Source organism: Mus musculus, chromosome 9 (assembly GCF_000001635.26).
Source record: "Mus musculus strain C57BL/6J chromosome 9, GRCm38.p6 C57BL/6J".
In the NCBI taxonomy this organism is placed as follows: Eukaryota; Metazoa; Chordata; class Mammalia; order Rodentia; family Muridae; genus Mus; species Mus musculus.
This window is the reverse complement of record NC_000075.6, coordinates 119,260,862-119,281,689: the sequence shown is the minus strand read 5'-3', so window position 1 is coordinate 119,281,689 and position 20,828 is coordinate 119,260,862. Positions and strand designations below refer to the sequence as shown.

At 43.8% G+C, this 20,828-nt stretch overlaps 1 protein-coding gene across 5 annotated transcripts in view; it reads left to right on the top strand.

The window, feature by feature from the left end:
- Oxsr1 (oxidative-stress responsive 1) overlaps positions 1-20,828 on the top strand; it is an 84,253-nt gene that overhangs the window by 40,995 nt on the left and 22,430 nt on the right. For 4 of the 5 annotated variants that reach the window (NR_045693.1, NM_001359582.1, NM_133985.2 and 1 more), the window contains 4 exons: positions 8,706-8,761; positions 12,901-13,010; positions 14,446-14,547; positions 16,807-16,940. Coding sequence is in view for 4 of the 5 variants with exons in the window: in NM_001359582.1 (NP_001346511.1) it covers positions 8,706-8,761; positions 12,901-13,010; positions 14,446-14,547; positions 16,807-16,940 (402 nt within the window). In the remaining variant the exon portion in view is untranslated. Of the gene's footprint in view, positions 1-8,705; positions 8,762-12,900; positions 13,011-14,445; positions 14,548-16,806; positions 16,941-18,570; positions 20,510-20,828 lie in introns of those variants that run through there. The other variant, XM_011242932.3, reaches the window with a different exon arrangement.

Genomic DNA, 20,828 nt, shown 5'->3' with positions numbered 1-20,828 from the left:
CTGAGTGGTGGTACTGCAGTCCAGCACTTTGTGACCAGGCTCTTTTGAAGTCTCCTCTGCTCCTTGTACATATCCTTCTGGTGGGCAGAAGTGTAGTGGTAGCAAAGGCCTTTGTGTCAGTTGAGCAAGTGTGAGCATCTCCAGGGGCTTTGTTTCTAGCCGGTCTGCTACAGACGATAAGAGTTAATCTTTATCTTTCTTCAAGCAGTCCTCAGGCGGTGGGTTTTGTTGCCAGTGTCACTGTGCAGATGTTGCCCACCACTTCTAACCAAACAAGTCTGAGTATCAGAGCTCAGACCAGAGGTGTGTTGATCATCAGGATGTAGACAACACAAAAAATAGCTGTTGCCTTAAAGGGAAAAAAACCTGTTTACTCTGGGGCCAAATGTGAGTGCTCATGGCCTGGAAACATAGAATTATGTTACCCTAAATGTCATGTTCCAATGAGGGAGCAATTTCCTCAAGACTTCATCAAAACAGAACCAAGAAGGTCATAACCCAGGACACTTTGGAGTGCAGTGGCAGACGCGTGAGGTAGGTGTTTCTAGCAGAGGAGGCAACCTCAGTTCCTGCCTTCCAGGCTCAGTTGCTATCTGTCAAGTTCTTAGGTTGTGGTTGGTGGGAGCTGGTGCTCTGCTAAGTCAGTACAGTGCAAAAGGTCTCTCTCACCAGATAGTCTCAAACATGTTATATCAAGCAGGATGGGGTGGGGGTGGGGGGCAGGCTAATAAGGGGGCTAGAGATAGCCCCAGATAAATCTGAATCAAGCTCTGTACCTGCACCATTCTAACCTCTCAAGTTTTTGAAGTTGTAACCAGATAGTCAGCCTTGTAGAAACTTGGGTGCAGGATGGAGCTCCTTTCTGGCAGGCAGGAGTCGTCTGCCTGTCCTAGTAGACCTAGGGGTCTCAGAAGTACTGTTAGCACTTCTTGCAAGAGCTCTTCTAATTACAGATCTTCTTAATTTTGAGATTTAAAGATTTGGAAAAAAATCTTTTATTTTTTTCACTTTTAAAGGATAATCTCAAAGGATAGAGACTAAATTTATCCAACAAATTTATCTGTTTGTCTTTCTATCTGTCTCTTCCTCTCCTGTGCCTACACACACACACACACACACACACACACACACTCACACACACACACACTCACACACCCCTACCTATAGACATGTGACTGTACTGTGTCTTTGAAACAAGGCCTCTGCTACTGACAAATGTTCTTGTGTTCTATGTATGCTTTCCATGTTGTTTGGAATGATTCTCCCCCACCCCCCATATACTGCAAATAATAGATTGTTAACGCTTTTAAAAAATGTTTTAATGATTATTTTTATTTGTGTGTGAGGCAGTCAGAAGAGGGCTTTGGATCCCTGGAACTAAAGTTACAGACTACTGTGAGCTGCCTGATGTGGGTGCTGGGAACTTGGTCCTCTAGAAGACTAGTAAGTGCTCTTAATAACTGAGCCGTTTCTCTAGTCCTGACCCTCAATCTTTAAGACATAGCAAAATCACATGGGAGACTCTTAAGAAGTATTGCCTCCTGGGTCTTCTGCCAGAAATTTATTTAAATTTAGAATAAAGCTTTGGCACAAGTCGGTCAGTGGTGTTTGCATCTTTAATCCCAGCGTTCTGAAGGCAGGGCCACGGGCAACTCTGTGAGTTCAAGGCCGGTTTGCTATACAGAGTGAGTTCTAGAGCAGCCACAGCTGCTACACAGAGACACCCTGTCTCAAGAGACAAACAACCAGAGCCGAGCACTGGGGTACGGCGGCTCTCCAGGTGGTTACCAGTGCAGCCAGAACAAGAAGTCTCTTAGCTTAGATTTAAGAACAGCTCTGAAGTGTACTAACTTTTCATCAGATCTGGGAGAAAGCTGAACTGGGAAGCAGAAATGAATCTTCAGAAGGTTTGCTTTTTCTCCTGTGTGTGCAGTAATAATAGGCTTTCTCCGCTGAAGAAATCAGCCAATTGAGCCACATTAACAGTGAACAGGGCAGGTTCCTTGGGAATGGGCTCCCGGGCAAGCTCACCAGCTTTGGGCAGACGACTTTTTTTTGTTAAATAGATTATAGGTGAAGGAAAAGGAGAAGTCTGCCACTTGCTAGGCTTGTGGAAGGGAACAGGGGTCTTGTGTGGCTGATGACTTCTGGCTGGGGGCTTGGGACAGATGGCAGTAATGTGGGACTGGGTGTTTTGGCCTTTTCTGTTTGGAGGCTTTCTGTGTGGGCGGGGTTGGACAGAGAGAGGAATGGAATTTGTGGGACCTCGCTGAGGAGTGGGGCAAGCCAGCACTTTAACCTAGCATCCAGTGCAGTTGTTACTGTAGGTCTTTATCTAAGTTACCTTCCTTGTCTAGCCCTCTAGACTTTTTTCTTTTCTTTCTTTTTAAAAAGAATTATTTATATATTTTTTTGTGAGTACATTGTTGCTGTCTTCAGACACACCAGAAGAGGGCATCCAATCCATTACAGATGATTGTGAGCCACCATATGGTTGCTAGGAATTGAACTCAGGACCACTGAAAGAGTAGTTAGTCCTCTTAACCATTGAACCATCTCTCCAGCCCCCATCTAGGCTTTTGAGGTTTTTGTTTTTGTTTTCATTGAGACAGGGTCTCAGTATGTAGCTGTGGCTGGCCTGGAACTTGTTAGATAGAGCTGGTAGTCTTGAACTCACAGACATTGCCTGCCTCTGCCTCTTGATGGCTAATGTGAAAGTTGTTCGATCCTGGTGTTCAGGCTGACTAAAGGGTTCTGTGGTGAAGAGTATCTTGGTGAAAGGGCCAAAGGTATGCTACAAAACCCACATGTGATGGCAGGTATATAGGGGTATGGAGCACACACATAGGGAAAATACGTCAGGCTACAGTGGAAATGTGGCATTGGTCATTGGTAATGACCGGGCTGGCCGTAGGCACTGAGTCGTTAAGGGTGGGCGAGCCTGCTTCTGGAATGTTCTTAGCTGACTAGCACTGACTTCAGAGATTCTGACTAGGATGAACGTCTTCTAGTCTTTCCTCTCAGTGTGCGCTAGTGTCTTTCCTAGCAAAGAGGTTAGCTTTAACAAACGTGTTGGACATCTTTAAGTTGCTAATCTAGTATATTTCTAGATGTTGGTTGTGAATCATTGCTTCACTTAATCTCTTTTCAAGTTTTCTATAAATTGGAGAAAGCCTACTATGTCTATTGCAGTCATTTTTTTGGTGGAACCTGCAACTGGCATGTGAGAAACCCCAGTAAGCGGCGAGAGCAGATGAGTGTGGTTGTGAGGTACTAAGCCGGGCCAGCCCTCGACCTGCAGTATTGCTTGCAGTTGTTTGGGACAGAGGAAAACAAATTCTTTAGTCTGGTGATAGTGGCCCATGCCATTAGTACGAGCACTCAGGAGGCAGAGGCAGGGGAATCTCTGACTTCAAGGCCAGCCTGATCTACAGAGAGTTCCAGGACAGCCAGGGCTGCACAGAAAGAGCCTGTCTCGGGTATGTGTGTATGGGGTAGGGGGCAAAACAACAAAACAAGATCTTCAGCTGACAACTGTACTTGACATCTTGAAAGATCCCTTGTCTTGTTGCATGTGCGGCCTGCCTGGTCTCTCAGAGTGCTCAGTGAGCCCTGCCATTGCTTTGCTTTTACCCCTGAAGCTGCTTCTACAGATGACATGTTTAGTTTGAAAGGGAAACACAGACTATCTGGCAAATTAATCAAGAAAAGTAGTTGCACTGAATGTAATAGAAGAGAAAGTGCGGAAAAGCCTCAAACACATGGGCACAGCGAAAAGTTCCTGAACAGAACAGCAGTGGCTTATGCTCTAAGACCAAGAATGGACAAACGGGACCTCATAAAATTGCAAAGCTTCTGTAAGGCAAAGGATATTGTCAATAGGACAAAGTGGCAGCCAGCAGATTGGGAAAGGATCTTTACCAACATACACCCTTACATCCGATAGAGAACTAATATCCATTATATACAAAGAACTCAAGAAGCTAGACTACAAAGAACCAAATAATCCTATAAAAATGGGATACAAAGCTAAACAAAGAATTCTCATCTGAGAAATACCAAATAACTGAGAAGCACCTAAAGAAATGTTCAACATCTTTAGTCATGAGGTAAATGCAAATCAAAACAACCCTGAGATTCCACCTCACACCAGTGAGAATGGCTAAGATCAAAAACTCAGGTGACAGCAGATGCTGATGAGGATGTGGAGAAAGAGGAACACTCCTCCATTGCTGGTGGGATTGCAAGTTGGTACAACCACTCTGGAAATCAGTCTGGTGGTTCCTCAGAAAATTGGACATAGTACTACCTGAAGACCCAGCTATACCACTCCTGGGCCCAAAAGATTCCCCAACATATAATAAGGACACATGCTCCACTATGTTCATAGCAGCCCTATTTATAATAGCCAGAAGCTGGAAAGAACCCAGATGTCCCTCAACAGAGGAATGGATACAGAAAATGTGGTACATTTACACAATGGAGTACTAGCTATTAAAAACAATGAATTCATGAAATTCTTAGGCAAATGGATGGAACTTGAAAATATCATCCTGAGTGAGGTAACTCAGTCACAAAAGAAAACACGGTATGCACTTACTGATAAGTGGGTATTGGCCTAAAAGTTCGGAATACCCAAGATAAAATTCACAGACCTTAATGAAGCCCAAGAAGAAGGAAGACAAAAGGGCGGATGCTTCAGAGCTTCTTAGAAGGGGGGCACAAAATACTCACAAGAGGAAATATGCAGACAAAGTGTGGAGCAGAGACGGAAGGAAAGGCCATCCAGAGACTTCCCCGTGGGGTAAAAATGGGGTCTGTGTCCACTTGGGGCTAGGGCTGCTGGGCGAGGCAGGACATGGGAAGTTTTGACTGCCCACACTCTCACAGAACTGCTGGGCGTGTTTCGGGCTGTGAGAGGCCGCAGGCCCCTGCTCCGGGGGTGGGGAAGGTGCAGTCTGAGGTCCCTGTGGACCTGCCGGGGTTGGCCTCACTCTTGGGCACCACAGACGCCTCTGGGTACTGTGGAAGAGTCAGTTCTGGGGTCCTTGGGCTGCACAGAGGCCACAGATGTCAGATTCTCAGTCTTAGACACCGCAGATGCCCCTGTGGACTCTGGCCTGGGGCAGAAGGGAAAAGGGCATGGAGAGGGCTCTGGCTGGTTACCTCGGTACTTGTCTTGCTCAGTCGGCAGCTTGGGTTGGCAGAAGCTGTGGCTGGGAACTCTGAGAGGCTTGGGTTGGCTGGCAGCCATGGCTAGAGCGCAGGGAGGTCTCCCTGCATGGCTCATTAGGGGAAGACCTGCTCCATTGCTCCAGCATGGTGGGTCCCGATGAAAAGGGGTAGTCCATGGTTCAAGGCTTTTTTTTTTGTAGAAAGGCAGAGAGAGGGAGAGAGTAGGAAAGTAGAAGCCAGCTATGGCCACATGGAGAGGAGGGAGGAAGGGAGGGGAGAAGCGAAGGCAGAAGGAGAGGGAGCAAGAGTAAGAGCGAGAGAATAAGAGGTAAAAGAAGAGGGGGGCAAGCAGCTCCTTTTATAGTAGGCTGTGCCATCCTGGCTGTGCCAGACCGACCGGGACCAGGCTGTCTGTGCACAGTTTGCTGCCCCACACTTCTCCACCTGAGAATCCATCCCATATATAGTTGCCAAACCAAGACGCTGTTGTTGCCGGGAAGTAGTTGCTTATGGGGGTTTGTAGCCCCGTGGGGGTGGGGCAACAGTGTCAACTGCCCAGACTTCCCGGAGCTCTGAGAGACTGGACCACCAACCAAAGAGGGCTTGTTGGACATCAGTGGGAGAAGTGGACCTTGGGCCTGAGGGTATTCGATGCCCCAGTGTAGGAGAATGCCAGGGCTGAAAGGCAGGAGTGAGTGAGTGAGTGAGTGGGTGGGTGGGTGGGGGAGAGCCCTCATAGAGGCAGGGGGAGGGGGACGAGATTGGGGGTTTCTGAAGAGGAGACCTGGAAAGGGGAAAACATTTGAAATGTAAATAAAATATCCTATTAAAAAAAAAAAGGAATAACTAATGATGGGGGTGGTGTGGGGGGTGGGATGAGGAACAAAAGAGCAAAAGAAAAAAAAAAAAAAAAAACCAGGATATATTTTGTAGAGCAAAGGTGGGTAAGGATTTGGCTGTGATAAACAGAAACAAACACAGAGGCATTTTGAATCTGGGTGTATTTTGCAAGGGTTTTATGCATAGAGAAACAGGTGTTAATCTCTGAAAAGCTGTGTTCAGTGAAACAGTGTAATAGAAGGGACATTGTAATAATCATTTGGTACAGCAAAGTACAAATACAAAATCATCCAAATATTACAATTTCAAAAGGGGTGTTTTCATTAAAACAGCCAGGTAGACCAAATATCACTATGATCATTTGGTACATCAAAATATAAAAATCATCCAAGGTTAGTGGCAAATTTCCTAGAATAAACTAATGAATTTTTTGTTTGTTTGTTTGTTTGTTTTTTCGAGACAGGGTTTCTCTGTGTAGCCCTGGCTGTCCTGGAACTCATTTTGTAGACCAGGTTGGCCTTGAACTCAGAAATCCGCCTGCCTCTGCCTCCCGAGTGCTGGGATCAAAGGCATGCGCCACCATGCCCGGCTTAAAGAGTCATATTAATTTTTTTTTAAAGATTTATTTCATTTATGTGAGTACATTGTAGCTGTCTTCAGATACACCAGAAGAGGGCAGCAGATCTTATTACAGAGCCACCATGTGGTTGCTGGGAATTGAACTCAGGACCTCTGGAAGAGCAGTCAGTGCTCTTAACCTCTGAGCCACCTCTCCAGCCCAAACTAATGAATTTTTTTTTTTTTTAAAGATTTATTTATTTATTATACGTAAGTACAATGTAGCTGTCTTCAGACACACCAGAAGAGGACATCAGATCAGATTACAGATGGTTGTGAGCCACCATGTGGTTGCTGGGATTTGAACTCAGGACCTTTGGAAGAGCAGTCAGTGCTCTTAACCGCTGAGCCATCTCTCCAGCCCAACTAATGAATTTTTATGATCAGTTACTGTTTAACTTCTAGCTCCTGTTTTCCTGTAAATCTTCAAAGCATAAATTTAAACTGTTTTAATTCTTTTTATTTAAGGCTTTCTTAAACAATATAACAAAACCTACATCTGATGACACACGTGTAGTCATATAAAATATTGTTGTTGGGAAAGTTATATTTATCAATACTATCTTATACATGAATTATAAAGTGAAGCACAGGTTTTCCCGGAGATGAGGTTATAGTTAGTGACTCCATTTCAAGGGATGGTTTCGTACCCATTATTCTTGCTTAAGATATCCCTCACAACTGCAAGGTCACCAAAGGCAAGGACACTCTCAGAGACACTAGTGAGACCTGGTAGCTAAATGTAATTAGCTGTCCTGGATGGAGTCTTGGATAAAAAGGGAACCTTGCTTAAAAAATAAGGGAACCTGAAGAAGTTGTATGGATGTGAGGGACATAGTAAAGAGCTCACTGAAATGTCCATTTCATGATAGTGCAGGGATGGTTATTGTGGATAAAAGTGAGAACAGCCAGAGTTGGAAGAGTTGAGAGCAGAGAGAAAATGAAACAGTCTGGACGTGGACATGGTCAGGGCTATCTGTGAGAGAGTCATGAGAGCAGCTGAGATCAGAGACAGCCTGGGGCCAGTGAGCATAGTGCATAGTGTGAGAGTCAGAGAGGCAAAGGGCCTGACTTGAAACTTACAAGTGTGTGTGAAAAGAGACTGAGGGATCTGCAGGCCAGCATGGGCTCTTATGTGCAGTCACAGGTGTATGTCAGGGGTGGGTCTGAACCCTGTCACAAGTTCCTGAGCAAAGATGGCTTTTAACCAACCACCAGAAATTCCTCTGCAGTCCGGCTCGAGCTCATTTCTGCCTGAGAGCTAGCACTGTGGGCTTTAGTTCATGATGTCTTACTTGTGTTCACTAATTTTAACAAAAGTACTATATTGATGTAAGATGTTAATGAGATACTAAGCTTAAGATCTTAAACTTTCTTTTCAATTTTTATGTAAAGCATTTAAAAACATCTTATTAAATTACAGTGCTCTGGTCTAAAGAAGATCACTTTTTGCCATTCTGATTCCTTTGAGAAGTATTTTATGTCAATATACACATTTGTGAATATATGTATGTTTATATGTGTGTGTGTATATATACATGTGTAACTATATATGTATGTATATTCCTATTCTGTTGTTTAAGCAAAAAAAGAAAAGTTAGATTATATGAAGCTTGCCCCTTCTTCAGAATATATTTAAAGTGCACCCCTATCCCCGTGTGTTTGGGTTGTTGAGGCAGGAGGATCATGGGATAGAGACCAGCGTGAGCTATATAGCAAAACTTCCAAACAAACAACTGAGAGTTGAGGAACTGGGAAGAGAATGACTCACCGTTTGTGTGTTTCAGCAGTAAGGATTGGGGTGAGATGAGTTGCTTTCTTTGGTCAGTAGCTGGCATCCCAGTCAGTATTTAGTGAGCTTTACTTTCCTAGATTGTCTAAATGTTATGTTCCTTCTTATAATTTTATGTTTGGATTATAATATAAATGGCTAAAATTTAAAAAAAAGTATTGGTTTAATACTCTTTAATATAAAACAGTATTTAAATACTGCAAATGTATTGTAAATAAACAGTTGCTTAAATTTTGCCATTCTAAAGAACAAATGTTTGATGGTGTTTTTTTCTTTGAAGAGATGTGAAAGCTGGAAACATTCTTCTAGGAGAAGACGGCTCTGTGCAGATTGCAGGTAATGATGAACAGGGCCGCCGTGTTTTTCTGGTTTGTGTGAGTGTGTGTACCCGACTGTGTGTGCGTCCACCTGTGTGACTCTGTGTGCGTGCATGTGTGTGTGCACGGGAATGTGAGTGTGTGTTTGTGTGTATGTCACATGATGCATGCATATGCTTTCACCTTTGCTTCAGAGCATCCTGAGCATTGAGCATTCATTACGTGTAGCTCCCATGCCTGCCTAACATCTGTGTGGGTGCTGGGGATTCGGACCTAGATCCTCATGCTTGTGTAGAAAGGATCTTACCCACTGAGCCCCCATCCCAGTTCACAGTACTTCGTTTTATTTTGATATAATAGCCAGCAGAACCACCTTATTTGTTTTTTATGTTTTCTTAGTATCTGATGATCCTGTTCTTAGGACATCTTTCTATGTAAGCACCCTCTAAAGATGGCCTCTATCTCACCTAGGTATTTCACTGGGCATCACTCATTGCTCCCTATTATTTTCCCACTCCTCATCTTCATTAGGTGTAGGATCTTCTGATAGGGTTCTGTCTCAGAGCAGCCCGTGCTTATTTAAAGGAGAAACAGTTATCACCTCAGATGAGAGGTGATACAAAGTGATGGCTGGTTTTAATTGTCAACTTACTCACTCTAGAGCCTGGGACAGAAGTCTCCATAAGCAGATCAGGCTTTTGTCAAAAGAGACACTTTTTCACTGAAGACAAGATGCAGAGTAGGGTAATTCCAGCATTAATATACGTGCAACGGCATGTGTCTGACCCTGACTGGAGGAGAGAGCAGATCAGGCTGGCCTATGTGATGTGTTTATAAAAAGATAAAGAGAAGGGGCATACCTTCTATGGTTCTATGGAGGTGTGGTCAGATGTGGGGGAGGGGTGCCTTCGCTGGCTGTCCTGAGGCATCCCTTCCCCCCGAGGGACCAGCCACACAATGGTATAATATAGAGTAGAGTTTATTCAGGGGTGGGGAGAGTAGTAGAGGCAGAGAGAGATGTGGGGCGGGAGGGGAGGAGAAGAGGAGAAGCAGCAGGTCATGAGCATGGGGAGAGAGAGGGTAAGGGAAGAACAAGAGCAAGAGAGAGCAAGAGAGCAGCACAGCAAGGAGGGGCGAGCAGCCCCTTTTACAGTGGGTCAGGCCTACCTGGCTGTTCCCAGTTAACTGTGGGGTGGAGCTTAGACACAATGCTAACACTATGGGCGTGTGTGGGGTATTCTGAATTAGGTTAATTGAACTGGGCTGACTCACCATGAATGTGGGTGTCACCATTTTATGTGCTAGCTGCTGTGCTGTGAATGAAAGGAGAGTCAGCTGAGTACCAGCGTGAACACATACATCGGTGGCTTGCTGGTCTTGGCTGGAAACACAGTGTGAGCAGCTCTTTCAGGTTCCTGTCACCTTGACTCTTAAATATGAGTGAGCTGTATAACCTAGAATCATGAGTCAGGAAAACTCCTGTCCCCTTGAGTGGCTTTTTAAAGTCACAGCACTAGGAAGGGATAACCCAAGGGTGCCATGGAGTCTCTGCCTTTTAGGGAGCACAGTTCTGGTAGTCTTAGAGCTTAGGGGGAGACTGGAAGTCATGTCTTCCCACAGTTCTGATAGTCTTAGAGCTTAGGGAAGACTGGACGTCATGTCTTCCCACAGTTCTGGTAGTCTTAGAGCTTAGGGGAGACTGGAAGTCATGTCTTCCCACAGATGGCTGTTTTGACTGAACAGTCTCCTTCTGTTTGCTCTCAGACTGCTACCATAATCAAGTGAATCAGGATAATATATTCAGTTTTTAAAAGAAAATTTAGGCGAGTACCTTTAAATCCTGAAGTAAGGTAATAATTTTATCCAACATAAAGTTGATTCCTTTACCATTAACTCTCTTTTTGTCAAAAGAGACACTTTTTCACTAAAGACAAGACGCAGAGTAGGGTAATTCCAGCATTAATATACGTTCAATGGCATGTGTCTGACCCTGACTGGAGGAGAAAGCAGAGGCTTTCAGGGGCTCACCAGCTAGCTAGTCTATCCCAAACCACAAGCTCAAGGCGTAGTGAGAGGCTGTCTCTCAAAAATGAGATGGACACACACACACACACACACACACACACACACACACACACACAAATGAACATAGTGATTGAGGACTACAACCAGTATCACAAACATGCACAGGTGAGCGCCCTTCCATGTACACACATACATGTACTATCAATGGGAGAGATGCAGAGCAAAGGCGTGTAAGGCACTGAACATAAAGCACTTACTAAATGCCAAGTGACTGCCTTCACCACAACACCCAACAGAACCAATTGACGGTGCAGAGCAAGAGCACAGCATCTTAGCTGGTGGTAGAAGCAAGTCTGAGTCTCTGGTGGCTTCATTGAAGTTGAGGATGTGCACATGCAGAGCTATGGCTTCTACTGTGTAGACTGGAGAAAGTCATCCTCACGTGGGCGCCAGCCATCTCAGTCCGGAGTTCAGACATTCCTGATGCCGTTTACAGGTAGACGGTAGACAGAAATTGTGGTTGGTTTTCACACCAGCATACCACATGATGAAAAGTAATACAACTCTGTTACCTAAAAAGCAATGAGGAATTATGAAGTTATGATATGGGAAGGTGTGCTGAACATGAGGACCTTTGTCTAGCTGTGTGTCCAGTGAGCAGAGCTCTGCTGCTCGTGTCCCGTACCCACTCTTTAACTAACTCACAGCAATTTTATTTCTTTTTTTGTTGTGTTGTAATGGAAAATATACCAGTGTTAACCATTCTTAAGTGTAAGTTTTGTGGCTATAAGAGATAGTGTATACCTAAAAATACAACCCACAGATTCACATACATCACATTTTTTACACATTGATATATCAGTGAATTGTCAAATTGTATATCTTTTTGTCTATGTTGAAAAATGTTGTTATAAATTGTGCATAACTGTCTCAGCTCCTGTTTCTGTCCTTTCTTCTTCCCCCTTCCTTCTCCCCTCTCTCCCTTCTCCCCTTTTACTTCTCTCTTACTGTGTATAGCCCAGGCTAGCTTGAACTTCTGACTCCCCCATCTTCTGTGCTAGGACTGTAGCCATGTGTTACCATGCCTGGCTTATTTTCTTCTGGGTATATCTTCTTAGAATTGGTGGATCATATGATGATTTTACATTAACCTTTTTATAAAGAAATATTGTCCTATGTCATATAATCATTGTATTTTCATTTGTATCTGCAATTCATAAGGATTTCAGTTTCTCAACATCTATAACAAAACTAACTTTCTAGCTTTAAAATTTTTTTTAAGACAGTGGTTTGTTTGTTTGTTTTTTCTTTTTTCTTTTTTATATATAGCTAACCCAAGCTAGCCTGGAACTCACTATATAGACAAGGGTAGTCTGAGACTCATAGAGATCAGCTTGCCACTGCTGGAATTAAAGCTATATGCCACCATGTCTAGTTGCTAGGGTTTTTTGTCATCTAATTTATGTCTATCTTATGGTTTTGCCCTGTTCTTTTAAATGTGTTGTTTGTTGCTGTTTCATTGTAGACTTTTTCCCCCACCTCCTCCCCACCCCCTTTAAAGACAGAATCTCGCTTTGTAGCCTGTATTGGCTTCTGACTCTTTAGCACTGTAATGTAATGTAGTGATTCTTTGTACATTCTGGACATTAATACGTTTTCAGTCGTGACTTCAGATATATTCTCTGATTCTGTGATGTTTTTGTGTATGTATGTGTGTATGGAGGGGGGCTTTTGGTTTCATAGGTTTTTAGTCCAGGGCTAACTAGACCCATTGATTTGGATGGTAACCCTGAGGCAAGCAGAACGAGAACATCGGGAGAGTGTTTGTGGGGGTGGAAGCTGTGTGTGGCTGTCAGGAAGCTGAGAGCAGCAAGAAGGGGCCTGCAGCATGGGGTCTTTCCAGAGCATTGGCCACTCCTCGCCCAGTGGGCCCAGACCTCCACACCTCCCCAACTGCTGTCATCGTCTGACTCTGTACAGGGCTCATCCATTGACATACACATATATGTCATACAGAGCTCTCAGGGCTAACCTGGCCCAAAGCCCATCTGTGGCCAGCAGCCCAGGCTGGTGAGATGTGGGGAGATTCCCTGTTCGGCTGCTAAGGCTGCTGTACTGTCTGCTCTCTTTCAGATTTCGGCGTCAGTGCTTTTTTAGCCACTGGTGGTGACATTACCAGAAATAAAGTGAGAAAAACGTTTGTTGGCACCCCGTGCTGGATGGCACCCGAAGTTATGGAGCAGGTACTGTGGGTTTTGTGTTTTTGAAATGGTTCAGGATTTTGTTGTTAGACCAAGCCACAAGCCTTAGTGCTCATGTTTGATCGATGTTCCATGTTAGATGCATGAATTGCATTTTTCTGTTGATTGGTTGAGAGCTTAATCTAAGGAAAGATATTATTGCAGTACAAAGCAAAGCAAACAACAGCAAAAACTACACACTACACAAGAAACTCAAGACTATACCAAAGATAATACAAGGAGTAGGGGAGTAAAGAGCCTAAGAAGTTATCTTAGTGCAGACCAGGTGACCGGGTTGTTCACCCTGGGGTTTTCAGTGCTGGCGCTCTTCTCCTTTTCCTGCTTGCACGGCAGCCGCTCGCTGCAGTCTCCTGTCATCTGTTTTACTGCAGTAAACACAGCTGATTGCAGCACACACTCTTTAGTCCTTGTCTCACCTCCCTTGTGGTATTGAAGTATTGAGCACTGCAGCACCATTCCCTTCCTACTTACACCGTCTTCATGGCCCTCCTGCTGTCAGGCTGTTTCTCTGACCACTTTTGACTCATCTGTTTTTCAAGACACAGTTTCTCTGTGTAGCCCTGGCTGTCCTAGACCTCACTCTGTAGACCAGGCTGGCCTCAAACTCAGAGATCCTCTTGCCTTTAAAGACATATGCCAGCAGGCGTGGCTCTGTCTACTCTAGAATCTTCCTGTAGGATTTGGTAGGGTACACAGGTTATCCAGACGCACACTAGGAGAGGGAGATGGTGAGCTTAAGGCCAGCCCGGGGCAAAGCCAGATACTGTCTCAAGCAAGAAAAGAAGACGGTGTTTCTTCAGGTTCTTTCTTGTTGAGTGCATTAATCGCTGATGGTCTCATCCATGCGAGCATGTGTAAATGGTTCCCAAATCAGATGCAGACCAGCCTTGCTGCTCAGGACTCCAGGCTACTCTCAGCGCTGTATGTGTATAGGATTTATTCACAAATGTCACAGATGTATTACTGTACACATATTTTCCTACATACATACATATATTACTATATTCAGCCTGTGGAAGGAGGGCACTCCAGGCCACACAGGGTCTTAAGAGGCCGCCGCACTCAGGAACAGAGTGAACAAACAGGTTGTGGAGAAAGGCTAGAGCAGGGGAGGGAGGTATGAAGGAATACGAGGCTTCGTTGGTTTTCCTGGGATGGAGGCTATGTTAGGGGCTAAACCTACTTCTCAGATGAGCAGGAGCTGCCCCTGAGCTGTCTGTGAGGAGGCTTGTGGACATACGGAATATTGAATCAAAAATTCAGGGGTAGCCTGGGCTGCACAGGGAGACTCTTCACTCCCGCCTTCCCCAACCCCCCAATTTTTCATGACATACTAGAAACTTGTAAGAGTGTTTTAGGCTGGTTAAAGTAATTGTGCACCTCTCTCTCCTTCCCATCTCCCCCCAATCCTTTTCAGGTTCGAGGTTATGATTTTAAAGCTGATATTTGGAGTTTTGGAATCACTGCGATTGAACTGGCCACAGGGGCAGCTCCTTATCATAAATATCCACCAATGAAGGTGAGGCTCATATTCAAATATTATTCCAGCTCAAGTCCCAGTGACTTTTCAGAACCTTTGACGTTTGCCAACCGTATCTATGGTTATTTATTTTCCTTGTATTTATGTGTATTATAGCAAAATATAATCTTTCTAATAAAATTACCAACGTAACCATTTCTACTTTGTATTATATAGGGACCAAAACCAGGATAAACCATTTTTGATTGTGTATTTAAGTAATAAGTATGTTCATGACGTATAGCCATCACTGTACCCAGACTCTTCTTGGATTCAGAGCCATTGAAGTCTTTTATTTAGTTCTTAACAGAGTGTGTACAGAATTGCTGACCTTCAGTGGCCTTGCTGTTCTGTGAGACAGAGCTGTGGAGTTGAACTGCATTGGTGTCTATTATCCGACCTCCTTGCCTCTCTACTCATCGGCCCTTCATAGGCTCTGCTGACAGAGTAACTAAGGTTGCAGGGGAGGCAGGAAGAATGTGAACTAAGAACCTGAACCAGACGTAGGTTTGTGACAGTTGGTGATTTCTGTAATAGAAATTTCTGGAAGAGAAGTCTCCATACTATGAGAAGTCAAGGAAGAAGAGAGCAAGCAGTAGGTGAAGCTAAGGAGGCCATGCTGTCTTCTGCTGTTTTCACATTTCTAATTTTACAGTAGTTTGGGAATGGAAGAGCTAAGTCTGTGGACATGAAGAGATGAGCGGTTGTAACTGAAGGATGTAATAGCAGTTGACAGTGGGCGCTTGTGGGGATCCACTATCTATATATAGCTTTTAACTAGTGTCCAGTATACGTGGGACTCACAACACCCAGCTGGGCGTGGTGGCGCACACCTTTGATCCCAGCACTTGGAGACCCAGCACTTGGCAGGCGGATTTTTGAGTTCGAGGCCAGCCTGGTCTACAGAGTGAGTTCCAGGACAGCCAGGGCTACAGAGAATACTGTTCTCTGTGCTGTCCAAAATGTGAAGACTTGTGAAATGAGTCACTAGTCCTGGCACATCAGTGAAGACTTGTGAAATGAGTCACTAGTCCTGGCACATCAGTGAAGACTTGTGAAATGAGTCACTAGTCCTGGCACATCAGTGAAGACTTGTGAAATGAGTCACTAGTCCTGGCACATCAGTGAAGACTTGTGAAATGAGTCACTAGACCTGGCACATCAGTGAAGACTTGTGAAATGAGTCACTAGACCTGGCACATCAGTGAAGACTTGTGAAATGAGTCACTAGTCCTGGCACATCCTGTAATGAGTTCCTCAGGCTGTGTTTCTCTGCTTTGAGTTTTCTGAAAAAAGCTGACCTTTTTAGTACAATAAACGGGGCTAATTGAAGGGAAAAAAAAATTGTGGTGCTGGGTGTTGAGCCCAGGGCCTCACAAATGCTAGAAAAGAACACATATCCCCCAAGCTATAACCCTGACCCTAAAGCCCCACATATGCCTGTGTACCCCTGTGTGCCTGTGTGTGTGTTTATACCCATGTATGTGTGAGCTTTTAGAGGGCAGAGGTTGTTGTCAGCTATGTTCCTCAATTACCCTTTGCCTTCTATTTTGAGACAGGGTTTCTTCCTGAAACCTGGAGCTTGCCAGTTTGGCTGGACTGGTTGGGCAACAAGCCCCACTTCTCCTTCCCAGCTGGGATTACAGATGTAGACCACCACACCCAGCTTTTTTTAATGTGAGTTCTGAAGGATTGAACTCAGGTCCTTATACTTAAATAGCTCATATGTCTATACTGTACTGAAAATTTTACAGGTTTATTGGTATACTTTTGTGGGCTACTTTTTTGGATTCCCATATCTACCTCTCTCCCAACCCCCAACACTAGGTAGGAGAGAAAGAAGGTTAGAGGGGAAAGGGGGCATAGACCTCTTTAGACTACTTTCTTCGGCTTAGGGGCATCATGTTCCTTGGAGCAAGTCCAGTCTTTGTCACTAAGACATCCAATTTCTTCTCTTCTCTTTGCTCAAGACCACTTGACAAACTGCAACAACAGAAAGCAGCAGCAGCATGGAGAGCAGCAGCCTCCTCAGGCTCTCTGGGAGTCTCCCATTTACACCCTCTCAAGAGTACCCAGAATTCCAATCATAAACTATCTGCAGCTGGCAAAAATCACATCCCTGCTAGAGTACGAGACAAACCATAGTTAGCTTCTGTAGACAATCTGAAGCCCCCTGTATCCCACACCTGGAATTAAAATAAAAACATAGTCACATAACATCACTGGGTTTTTAAAGAAACCAAACTTCTTACTACACAGGTTTTAATGCTGACGCTCCAGAATGATCCTCCTTCTTTGGAAACTGGTGTTCAAGATAAAGAAATGCTGAAGAAATATGGAAAATCATTTAGAAAAATGATTTCATTGTGCCTTCAAAAGGATCCAGAAAAAAGGTAAAATATTGGAAAATATGACATATCTCTTTTGATACTTAAATCGGGCTGGGAATCCCTAAGAATTACATTTGTATACACAATATTATGTGTATATTCTTAAATGAATGACAAACATTAGAAACATTCATAAAGGCCATCTTACAAGCTTGGAAGGGACTGAGTTGATTTCGTGTACTTATAAGTATATAATATATCTCAGTTGCCCAGATATTTCTTGATTCGTTTCTTAAAGCTATGAAATTATATTTGTGAGTTCTGTATTAGTAACAGGCCATGTTAATGGGCAAGTTTTTCTTTTTTCAACCTTCACTTGAAATATAACTGCCATTTACAATTTAATAACAAAAGGACTGTAACAACATATTTATATTTCATGTCAAATAATTTTGCTTTTTATGTAGGAAAGATTCTAGTAGTCAAAGTTTCAAATAGTTTCCTCGTTGGCTTTAGACACATTGATTGGTAAGCAGCAGATTCTTAACAAAGGGTGTTTATGTGTGGTGGTGTTGAGCAGCACTGTAGGCGAAATCAATGAGTAGAACCTATGCTTTGAGGTCACCCCATCCCTAGTCCTAGAGGTGGAACTTGACTCTGAGGATCATTGACTGTAACTGGGGGCTGCATCCCCACTGTGTTTTACTCTGTTTTCATGTGTGCATCAGCTTCCCACATCCACCACCTCCACAGCTACAGATTGATCTACTGTGGATCCAAGGACTCTGATCAGATTCCATCAGTGCTCAGCAGCACCAGCCTTTTCTTTGTCCACATTCCTTGAGCATCATAGTATACTTGGCATGGTAGCAGCTACCCTCATTAAGCTGGAGGGGGTATAAAGTGCAGGAGGGTCGCGTGGGTTCTACACAGATAACATTCCACTTAGATACAAGGGATTGAGCATCAGGGTTTTGCTGTTGGCAGAGGGTCCTGGAAGCAGTTCTCCTGGGATTCCACAGGCAGACTGTATTCCACTGTTTCTTAATACTGAAAGTTGTTTAATTCTGTTTTCTCTAAAGGTCTACAAAAGTAAAAGACTTAGACATCCTTGGTCATGTGTCTAGTGTATGTAATGGGGCTTCAGAATTTACTGTTGGAAATGTTGGAAAGGGTAAGGAAAACAGGCAGCCAAGTTCACGTTCATGGTTTTAGGATTTCTTCTGTTTTTCATCACTGGCTAAAACTGATAGGGAATTCTTTTGTTTCTGCCAAGTTAGCTGATAAAAAGACCCCCCCCCTTTTTTTTTTTTACAAATACCTAGAAGTAATATATAAAAATCCATCAAATGTAAAGATCCTTAGGTGCCAGAAATAGTGAAGAATATGTAAATTACAGTAGAAAGTCTAACTAATCCGGTGGCCACCAGCAGCACACTACTCAGTCTGATGTTCTACAAGGTTGAGTTTTTGACTCCATGCTGTGACTCTTGAAATTGGGACTGTGGGTCCACCTGGAGGAAATGTTCAGCTGAGTTTCTGCTTAGAGGACCGTCAGAAAATATCTTCCTCATTTATGCATATGAGTTTTTTTGCCTCTGTGTATATATATAGCACATACAAGAAGCTGCCCTTCTCAGTCATTTCCAAGAAGCAACAAAATCTCTCATTGTTTTGACTTTCCTTCCTACAGATCGAGAGTCTGAATTTGTACTCGCCACACTAAATGTGTACCCAGCACCTTAAGCAGAGAAATAACGATTGTTAGGCAGCTTCAGAAGTGCACTCGAACACCTGCCGACCCAGGTCCCATACATAGCTCTGGGCCCGACATGCCCGACTCAAGCTGCTGTCAGCTGTTCCAATGTAAGGTGAACTAGAGTTAGCATACAATAGCATTAGTTCTTCAAAGAATCAAGCAAGACTTTTAGAGCTGAAAGATTCAGATAAAATGTGTGGGCTGGACTCTTGATTTGCTCCTGACTGAATAAAGTGTGAAGAAAGAACTTAACAGTGAAGAGGCTTGGTGGACAGGCACCTTCTCCACTAAGTGATCATACAGCCTAACGAACTCCCGGAGCTGTGCAGTAAGAAAGGCGCATTGCCTCGTGAAGCTTTTCACCTCAGAGAGCCCCAGGCTGAGGAATATGCTATAGAATACTCAACCAGTATTTGTCAGAAGTGTTAAGCAAAGAAAAAAATTGAAAAGCATGACTGGTCAGAGTAATTAGACTTGGAGAACAGGTGTGATGGATGCCGTGGGTGCTCTGACAGACAGGCCTGTGGGAAACAGAAGAAATCAAAAAGAGCTGTACTTTCTACTTAGAGAGAATGTACTGGTAATGATTAGGTTGCTTCTTGATAACTGTAATTCAGTTACATAAAATGTTAACTTCAAGGAGCTAGTTAAGGATATGAAAGAATTGTATACTATCTTCTTCAATTCTTTTATAAGTCAATATGTGTGTGTGTGTGTATCTGGGAAGTATAGAATTAAGCATTAAGTATTTTAAGGTCAAATAACACAAAACACAACTCCATTAAACAGAAGAATTGAAAGAAAACAGCAAAACAACAAACTATTGACTGATTAACTATAACTAGCAGGTGCCTATGAACAATGAATGTGTGAGGGCATGTGCTGTCTGAAAACACACACACACACACACCGTGTGAGCCCGCACACCGTGTGTGCACACACGCACCATGCTCCATCTCACTTAGTTTTCACAGGATCCACAGCATTTTCCACTCCCTGCTTCACAAAGAAGAAACAGATCAGAGCATAGCCAGCCTTGTGCAATGTCTCCTGTAATAAAATGGGATGTTTAACCCGTATATACACAGTCACATGAGTAGTGTAGACTTCTCAAGGAGAGACTAGTGAGAATGGAGAAGTGATATTCAAATAACAGTGGAAATTAACCATGTTAACACAGGCATTAAGGAAGGACTAGGAGGATAAGAAGGTTAACGACCATCCATGGCTATTCAGCCAACTTTGACGCTAGGCTTGGATACACACTATTTACAGAAATAATAATAATAATAATGAAAAGATAAAACGGGCTTTCTAGCTCTTGAATCCCCATGTTAAAAACTGCCTGTCCCAAATCCTACCCAGCATGCCTCCTCTCCTACGTGCTCTCCTTGTGTAGCCTCAATTGTCTCCGAACCCAAGCGACCTCCTCTAGTTTCAGCGGTGAGGCCGGAACAAGTAGTGCTGAGTGAGGATAACTGTCAATTTTCCAGGCAGTCACATTCATATTATTCAAGAGTGAACTTGAAAGTAAGATAGTTTTTTACGTTAATTTAGACTTCACTCTAAAGTTGTACTTTAGAAAAAAGAAAATGGACCTGGAACAACAAAATGAACAGAAAGACGCTGTCCTGGGCAGCGCAGGCACTGCACCACTGAGAGAACACCACTGTTTAACTTCAGTCTGTCGGCATTTGCCATTTGCTCCTTCTGTCTCTGTTAACCTTCAGAAAGAAGCATGGGCTCAAGCTTGGCGTTTACTTGGAATTACCCGGGAAGGTGTAAGAACTACCAGCACCTCTGAGTGTGGTGGCGCTTGCACGCCTTTAATCCCAGCACTAGGGAGGCAGAGGCCAGCCTGGTCTACAGAGTGAGTTCCAGGACAGCCAGGGCTACAGAGAAACCCTGTCTCAGGGTGAAAATATATATATATAAATAAGTAAATAAAAGAACTACCAGTACCTGGCTCTTGCTCCCAAATACTGTGCTTTTGGTGAGGAACTGAAAGTAGCACCCAGGGGTTGTACTGCACAGTAGTGCTTAGAGCCACTGTGGAGGCTGAAGTTGTGCCCGAAGATACCTGCTTACCAGGCTTGTACAAGCCCTTGATACACACCTGTTCTGAGCACTGTTCTGTTCCTCTTAGCTTCTGAGAAATAGCATGGTCTAGCAGTCCATGGTAAGTACGTGGT